At 34.7% G+C, this 9,529-nt stretch overlaps 1 protein-coding gene across 1 annotated transcript; it reads left to right on the forward strand.

Annotated features, from left to right (window-relative positions):
* The first annotated feature begins 4,001 nt into the window (after positions 1–4,001).
* Positions 4,002–9,153, forward strand: LOC143084182 (uncharacterized). The gene is made up of 3 exons (XM_076260593.1): positions 4,002–4,618; positions 4,891–5,057; positions 9,116–9,153. The coding sequence occupies exons 1-3, from the start codon at positions 4,023–4,025 to the stop codon at positions 9,151–9,153; spliced, it is 801 nt and encodes a 266-aa protein (XP_076116708.1). The 5' UTR covers positions 4,002–4,022.
* Positions 9,154–9,529: the final 376 nt, after the last annotated feature.

The raw sequence follows: 9,529 nt of genomic DNA on the forward strand, positions 1-9,529 counted from the left end.
ATAGGACACAGAGGCGTGTTGATTAATTTATTGTGGAAAGAAGAGAAGCGACACCCAAAATGAGGTCTTCTCGTTTAATAGTATAGATAGATATCAATCTGGATAGTTCTGTACGACTATTGTCTGAATCTGAAATCCAAGGAACATTTATTTTTATACAAGAATGTATACTATCAAGTTAACAACAAAAACGTATATAATACTTAAATATGTCCTGCTTTTACTGTGTGTCAAAAGTATGGCAGCTTATCCATGTTATCTTCAGTAAAAATTCAAACGCGTAAACATTTGAAAACAGATCACAACTTGAAGATGAGGGTATGTTGAAAAAGGGGAAAAAATAGCATTGCAATAGGCTACCTACGGACCCTTCGAATGGTTGTTGTAAGGGTTCTTAACGTGCAAATGACGTGGCATTGTCTTTACTCGAAGCGTAAGATGTAATGTCCATATTCTGACTGAATGTGGGTGCGAACGTGTACATCCCACATAGGCAAACAGACGCCCAACTTTGGCGAGGGTTATCCTGCCGATTATTGTTATTGTTCATAGTTTTTGATAGAAAAAAAGACGGAAATAAAAAAAAAAAAAAATCTAGAAGAAGCACACTTTGTTCAACAGTTTAGGGTCTCGTTTGGTCAAAATGGTCCTGACTTGTAGTGGAGATCAGATATCTCTTCCGTATCTCTGTTTACACCAAGCATCCCGATGATTCTCTCCGAGGACAACTGCTTCCTCCATCTAAATAAAAGACTATCCGGCGTCCTAACATAACTTCGGCGATTACTTGAGGATTGTCCTGGTGGACGATTGTACTAAAGTTAGTGGCACTTGTCAATGTATCATACAAGAGAGTGTACAAGGTTTCTACTGTACTCTCGCAGGTATTGGAAAGAATGGAAGAGTGGGGTGCTCAGAATTAAAGAGTTGTTTCAGTACATACATTATATTTGTCCATATAGAGCAGATTGATATTAGAGTTTAAAATATTAAAAGCATGCTGAAAATCTTTTCGGGATACTACTAATATTTCTTTCTTTTAAGTATCCGATTAACTCTATTATGTTTAATAAAATTAAACACCGTTTTTTCGAAATCAATTGCAACTGTTTCCGAATAATTTAGTTTCATTTCGTGACGTTATTTTTGCGTTAACGAAATCGGAATGGTGGAAAACTAAAAAAGACAAATTTTACTGCTGTGTTTTCTATGATTTCGGGTTTTTGTAATAAACAGATGCAGTAATTCTACACAGAGATTATTTGGGCGATATATAGACGAATACAGAAGGAAAAGAATATGTTTTCAGTTGTTAGGATACGTAAATTTCAGATTCACTGAAAGAATGATTGCTAACTCCTAAGGTATGGAGCTATAAAGTCAATAGATAACACATTCTTCTTAATTTTCAGACGTCCGTTTATGGAATCTTATAAATACAGTTTTAATGGTTATATTTTCAAGCCTTTTGAAAAATGACATTATATTTGATCTTTATGACTTTCAATTCAATATTGTTATCATCTGTTTCAAATTTGAATGATATTAATTAACAGTGTAGCCAGCAGGAAATCATGGCAAATGAAGCAGGTCTAAACATAGTAAGCTATTATAGCTTATATTTGGAGTTCACTTTTCCTGTGTTCCCACAGAGCTTACATAGACGTCGCGCAAGATACTGGTGAAAATTTGAAGGTGATTCGAGAAAAATCGGCGAAAAGGCTAACTGTCCGTTTAGGACGCAACAATTTGCAGAATCGCTAAATAATTTTCGTTACCCAATCTAATGGCAACAAAATATCTGTTTTTCATGATATTTTTTTCACGAATAGGTTTCGATTTGAAGCGCTAAATTTTATGAAATAGGCAATTTTGCCGTGTAATGCGTAACATTGAACATTGAGATCTCCAAACATTTTTGAGAATGAAATATGGATTGAGTAGCCAAAGGTAGTTCTCATTTGGAAGGAATTAAGAACCATATGTAAAGTTTTGAATTACATAATTTTACTTACATATATGACGTCATACATGTAGAAAAATGACGTCATAGCAACTTTTTGATCTTGTAATGGTGACAAATAATCTAGACTCCAACTGCAAACTTTGAAGATCAAATTCATATACTGAAGGTAATTTTGAAAGGATATCGTTTATATTTATAATTTATAAATTACAAACATTTCTGTTTAAATTGGTACCAAACTTTTTGAGTTTACTTGTTTTAAAAAAAAACTATTGAAAAAATTTAAAATCAGAAAAAATGTCCCGTATCAACTGAAATCCAAACAAATATTCCATTTTGACGATTTCGGGATCTACGATGTATCGCGATTAAATCAGAAGAAAAATACTGATACAGATTTCAAAAATTACAACAAATACTGAACATGATAATATAAATACTGGCTGTTTTTATATTTTATCCTTTTCGCAAATAAAGAAAAGAAAAATCAGAAAAAATGTCCAATGAGACAAAAAACGTCGAAAAATAATGAAACGTCATATTTCACACAGAGTCAATACGCAAAAGAAATTATAAGAAGAACTTGTAAAGAATCGATCTCCAAACATGAAACGATATGGGCATGTTTTTGCCTGAGGGAGCTTCCATTTGATTTTTAAGGGGGGGGGGGCTAGAATGAAATTTGAAAAAGAGGGAGGACAGGGGTTTTGAGTGTAAAAAAAAGGCAGACAGGAGTTTCGAGTAAAAAAATAATGAATAAGAATGGAAACGGGGAATATGTCAAAGAGATAACAACCCGACCAAAACGTAGAAAACAGCTCAAGGCCACCAATGGGTCTTCAACATGCGAGAAATCCCGCACCCAGAGGAGGTCTTGAGTAGGCCCCGAAATCCTAATGTATACTAGATCAAGAAAATGGACGCCACTCTTCACTTCGAAACACAGAGATGAACTAAAAGTAAAAAAATATAAAAGACTAACAAAAGCTATAGGTACCTGACTTAGGACAGGCGCGAACTGCGGTGGGGTTAAAAGGGCAGGATGAGCAGTTGGCAAACAAACCCAGGATAAACTTGTAAAAAAAGGCAGGACCAAATATAGTGAAAATAAAAAGGCAGGACCGAGATAACAACTAAAAAAAATGCCGGACAAAATTTTTCATCCTAGCACCCCCCCCCCCCCTAAAAAATCAAATGGTTGCTACCTTAATGAAATAAAAATATTATTCTATATTAAAATTCGTAAAAAATGATTTGACTTTAGGAAGTTCTGGAACAATCTAAAAGAAGAGTTACCATATTAGATAATTTTCGTAGACAAAACAAGAGGCACCAATCCCTTCAAATAACCGAAATGATCTCTGGTGTTTCAGGAGAATGATTAGTTCCAAAAAAATAAAACACGAGACAAAAAAGACTCATATTTAATTATTGAATGTATTTATAAACCAACAATCAATTAAAATAATCGGACTTAAAAAAATCAGACCAAAATTTTGTGTACATTCAAATATAAATATGCTTTCAGAAATATGAATAACAGAAAAAAAAGTAAACTTTCGGCTAAGGAAATAAGAACGAAAAAGGCTTCAGAAAAATGAAACGAGTAGAAAATCTTATGGAAAGTTGTACAAGAATAAAGAGAGCGAGACAAAAACATATAGTCAAACGATTAATGCAAGAAAAAAGAGAGAACAAAGGGAGAAATCTAAGAAAATAAATGAAAGAAAACTGAAAAATAAAATGAATGTCCGTAAACACAGAGGTAAAAAAAAATGTAGAACTTTCATCAATGTCACTTGTTGTACCAGAAGGTTCAAATGTTTTCAAAAACAGAATGGAAAAGGCCAGAGCCCTAAGAAAATTTAAAGAAGGTTTACCAAAATCTCCATCTAAACGATGCGCAGTTATATCGACTTATTTGGCCCGCAGATCCCCTCGATCGCCAACAATAGCTAATCTGAAACATTCAGTTTCGCCAGTTGAAATGGCCGTCGTTGCAGATATTCAAGAAATAATAAAATCTATAAAGCGATCTAAGAATGCACGTTCGGTAATGAATTCTGTTACTGCATCAATCAGCGGGGAAAATTTAGCAAACTCGAGAGGTAAAATTAAACTGTGTAAAAATTTAGGTTTGCCAGCAAGAAGGGTTGCTGGAGGCCAGCGTATTAGGTCTAGAATTCTTAAAAGTGAATCGTCTGCATGGGCTCTTACGCAACAGAAAACAAGAAAAGATTCCATTTCAGAAGAAACAAAGAAAACAGTTTATAACTTTTGGCTCTCTGATGGCATATCACACCCGACCGGCAACAAATCCGATATCAAAAGAGAACGATTGGGACCAAACTTATATACTTCGCATATGACACACGTGCTGGAAAAAACACAAACTGATGCGTATTTAGATTTTGTCGCCAAATATCCGGAAATTAAAATTGGACAAAGAGCATTTGAGAAACTTCGACCGTTTTTCGTAAGACCTGCATCTGAAAAAGATAGAAATACATGCTGTTGTAGATATCACGTGGAAGCAAACCTTGTTTTCAAAGCATGTATGAAGTTCAGAAAATCGTGTGACAGGGAAACCGATTCGCAAGAAAGTGACTATCCCGTATTTGAGAAAATGTCAGACCTTATACATATTAGGGAGCTACCATTTGATTTTTATGGGGGGGCTAGGATGAAATTTGAAAAAAATAGGCAGGACAGGAGTTTTGAGTAAAAAAATAGGCAGGATGAGCAACTTGGTTAAAAAAAAAGGCAGGATGACAATTTGTGTAAAAAAAGTCAGGATAAACTAGTAAAAAAAAAGGCAGGACCAAATAGAGTAAAAAATAAAAAGGCAGGACAGGGATTACAACTAAAAAAAAATGCAGGACAAAAATTTTCATCCTAGCCCCCCCATAAAAATCAAATGGTAGCTCCCTTACGCTATGTCCAAAAGTAAATGGATTTTATAGAAAAAATTGTCTTGACCGAAAATGTAGCCTCTGCGGAGTTGGTAATTTCAAACTTTCACCCAACGAATCACAGTCGTCTTCAACTGTTGAATGGCAAAAATATGAATATATAACTGAAAAATCGAAGGGTAAAAATGTAAGGCGCCGACTGACCCTGATAAAAAAGAAAACTAGCGTAAACGAAATGTTTCTCAATTTAAAAAAGCTTCTCGAAACTTTCCCCGCTCACCAGCACCGATCAAACTGGCAAAGCAATCAACTTAAAAGTCTTGTTCAGAACTTGCCAGTCAATCATTGCATATGCATCCACGATTATTCGGAAAATTATCGCTGTGTCGAGAAAGAAGAAATCCAATCCAATTACTTCCAAAGAACTGAATGCAGCATTCATGTAACCGTCATGCACCGACACGCCATTTTAGAATACGATGGTGTAGACAGTACAGAAGAATTTCCGGAAATAATTACGGAACATTTTTTCGTAATTTCCCCGGACCTGCAACATGATAATGATTTTACAAAATATGTCCAAAAGAAAGTTAAGGAATATTTAGATTCAATATCATACACAGTTGATCATATGCATGAATTCACAGACGGTTGTTCTAGCCAATATAAATCGCGGCACTGTTTAGGAAGTTTATCTACTGCCATTCCTGATTTCGGATATAAAACATTCCATAGAAATTTCTTTGAAACAAGCCATGCAAAAGGGCCTCAAGATGCCGCGGGGGGATTTATAAAAAGACAGGCGGACATATCTGTTCTACGTGGCAATACAGTGATTCAGAATGCGAAGGATTTATTTACGTTCTGCGAAAGTAGCCTTAAAAAGCCAAGAAGTGCATTATTTAAAAGAAGGGTATTTCGATATGTGGACTCAATTGATAGACACAATTCCAAAATATTTAAGCCGATCCAGCAAAATAGACAAATACATCATGTTTTTACTAGTACATGTAATGAAATCATTGTTTCCGATCTCTCTTGTTACACGTGCGATCAATGCATTTTGGGGAATTATCTTAACTGTTTAAATGTAGAAAATACCGGGGTAAAGAAAACTATTAAGCCACGCGAAATAACACAAACTTCTAACGAAGAAGAAGTAGCACAAGACACTGACATTCTGTCAGAAGACATATCAGATTTGGTATCCATAAACTCTGTTGTGGCTGTCAAAACCGACGATGATAACTTTGACTATTATTTAATGAAAATTTCCAAAGGTTCACACGTATTGAATTCAGCAGAGAGTGACAGCTGTGGTGCTACATATCCCCCTGGATTCGAGGTTTTCCGGGGTCATTATTATGACAAAATCAGTGACAATGATCCGTTAAAATATAAACTTTTAAAGACAAAGACTGCTTTGGTACCGACGAAATCTCTGCTATACATACTTGCTGATGTAGATGCCTCTTATCGTATTTCAGAGGACACCCATCTAGACATTCTTTCTGTATTGGACAATTTGGATTGAAATAAGAATTAAATTATAAAACATCATGCACTGTTGTTTAGCCACTCATAAAATATTTTAGTAGACCTTTCCGATTCAAATGAAATGATTCAACGTGGCTCTGCTTATAATTAAAAAATATAATATATATATATATATATATATATATATATATATATATATATATATATATATATATATATATATATATATATATATATATATATATATAAGTACGTCTGAGTCAGTGACAACCCTACAACAGATGTATCCATCGGATCGCCATCAATGATGGTGATACATGGCTGTGTACATAATGTATATACAACTCGTCTAAACATAATGTTTAGACGAGTTGTATATATATATATATATATATATATATATATACATTTTTCGTTAAATAAAATATACATGAATATCTTTACTGAAAAAAAATATTCCCATGAAAAAAAACCTGAATGAATCAATGCTTACACATTAGAAATCACATTAGAAAAACGTTACGTAAAAAACAAGAAAATAAGACGGCTTTTTGCTATATTTCCGACGTTACGTTATTATCACCAGTATTTTGCGCGACGTCATAGAGTTCTTTGAATGTAGCAGAAACCAGTTCCCGAATTGTTCTAAATTTGGAACTCAGGATGCTTTCTTAGAATATCTTAATTGATAAGCTGCTAATTGAAGCCAAACCGTTCATTGGGATATATTTGCTACGTATCGGAGCTAATTTTCCCTACGATCTCTCTATTTTGCATAACTTAGTCAGAGAATGACAGCTTTCATTGCATTTAAGGAAAGCACAAGTTTCCAAAAACATAATGGTTCGGCGGTTTGTACGTTCAACTCGGCTTATCTTGTCTGTGCAAAGAAATCATACTGTCAGGGGCGTAGCTAGGCATGCATTCAACTGTAGGCACAAATTGGCAGGGTGTCTGGGGGCCGCGTAAGGCCCCCATCAGTCAGGGGCTCAGGGGGGCGAAGCCCCCCGACGGAAAATGGATTTCAGCGTTTTCGCTGCAAAATTTTATGCACAAAAATATTAAATTTTCTGGTCATTTGATCATGAAAATTATAATATACATGATGAAAAGTTTGAAGAATTATGAATAATTTACCATAACATCTGAATGGTGAATTAAATAACACAGTACAATTGGAAAATCAAGTATTAAAAAAATATTTACAATATGTACTGCCCATCATAGATCCGCGTATCCCTTTAATAAAGCAGTACACCCTGTTTGGTATTTTCAAATCTATTCTGTTATGATCGATATATACTTTTAACTTAATACATATTGACGATCCTTCATTAAAAAAAGGCACGTGCACATAAACACTGATATTTTACTATATAACAACACTATCCTTTTGGCTAGAAAGACACCAACCATCAACATTTTGTTTCTTAAAAGCTTCACCCTAGCCACACAAACACATACACACATAGTGGATGCCTAATGCAAAAGTTCTGTTTTGTTCATACTAACGTAATAAAATTCAAGAAATTCGTATTTCTTTATATCCCGCTCTACTGTAAAATCCCTACCTGCTTAGGAATTTGAATAATTGTGGCCATTACTCTTAGATCTGAGAGTACTCAAAACTACTGGAATCTAGTTGATAGATTGATTTTTAAACATCCAGTGTAAAATATTTATGCAAGTTTAGAACAAAAAAAACCCAAATTGATTATTTACAATAAACACAACAGGGAACTTAGTCCTGTAATAGGTGTTGTACAGGACGAAGGTCTGGAAATTTGAAAATGCCATGCATTGGAAAATGAGGGACTATTGGATAAGAGCAGAAACTTTGCCTTTCAGTAGACCAACACGAACTCCTCAAAGAGTGGCATTCTCTCTACAACTAGGCATAAGATTAAATGTCCCCATTCTGACCAGACGTGACTACGTATTTATACATCCTGCACAGCCAAACGGACGACCAACATTGGCAAGTCGGGTGAAGACAAAGTGGAAAGCTAGTTGAAAACTAACAACAACTAATTAAAAATTATTGTGTCTAAGTTGAGGTTCATTCAAGTTATTGTTGATAGAATTGAAATGATCTGAACCAAAGTTCTAGTTTGTAGTTTCTATATAAGGTACACACATAAAAAACATTCAATTCTATCCAATGATTCATTCACTAAGGACGAGAGACTAGTGTACACATGACATTCGATAATTAGAGTTGTGACGACTTCACTGGAGTTCATATACATATAACGTTGTTGATTATTTTTTTTAACAAAAAAAAATATTTGTGAAAATTTTTTGTGTAGGCACGTGCCTAAAGTGCCTAATGGCAGCTACGCCCCTGACTGTAGAAATATCAGTTACTTTGGTTCTTGTATTTATCTTTGTCAAACAAAAGAATTAGGATTTAAATATTTAAACTAGGGATTTCAGGGGATAAATTTCAACGGAAATAAAGTGAGTGGAAATGTGAAAAGAAATATCTCAAGATGTATAACAGGCAAACAAGTATCCGAGTACAACTGTACTCGAGTACTCGGCCTTTCGAGCGAGTACCCGAGTACTCAAGTACTCGTTGCCATCCTTATTTTAAACATATATAGACATATATTTGAGCCTGTTTTGATCATTGGTTAGTACTATATAGTATCAAAACATGTGAAAGGTAGATGACCTCCGAGACTCAGAGGTTGTAAATAAACAATTAGTTTTAGTAGCAATTAATCATATACTTTAGATAAGATTACAAGTGTCATAAATAGTGATAATGTGTGAAATTTAATAAAAACGCTATAAGGATCTTGCGTCATCTAGTATTTTCTTGTTTCCGAATCCCGATCTGCGTCATCAATTATAAACCAGGGGAGACGGATCTATACTAGACTTTTCTTGTATCCGAATCCCGATCTGTGTCATCAATCATAAACCAGAAGAAACGGATCTATACTAGTCTTTTCTTGTTTCCGAATCCCGATCTGCGTCATCAATAATAAACCAGGGGAGACGGATCTATAATAGTCTTTTCTTGTTTCCGAATCCCGATCTGCGTCATCAATCATAAACCAGGGGAGACGGATCTAAACTTGTCTTTTCTTGTTTCCGAATCCCTATCTGCGTCATCAATCATAAACCAGGGGAGACGGATTTATAC

The sequence above is a fragment of the Mytilus galloprovincialis genome, chromosome 7 (genome assembly GCF_965363235.1).
Source record: "Mytilus galloprovincialis chromosome 7, xbMytGall1.hap1.1, whole genome shotgun sequence".
NCBI classification, from domain to species: domain Eukaryota; kingdom Metazoa; phylum Mollusca; class Bivalvia; order Mytilida; family Mytilidae; genus Mytilus; species Mytilus galloprovincialis.

What these genes read in the sequence shown, in the direction of transcription:
- LOC143084182 (XM_076260593.1), top strand. Translation starts at nt 4,023, where the DNA reads ATGAATTCTGTTACTGCATCAATCAGCGGGGAAAATTTAGCAAACTCG. An exon ending in GACCTTATACATATTAGGGA is followed by an intron (nt 4,619 to 4,890) that starts GCTACCATTTGA and finishes ATCAAATGGTAG; the next exon opens with CTCCCTTACGCTATGTCCAA. An exon ending in TATAACTGAAAAATCGAAGG is followed by an intron (nt 5,058 to 9,115) that starts GTAAAAATGTAA and finishes CATATACTTTAG; the next exon opens with ATAAGATTACAAGTGTCATA.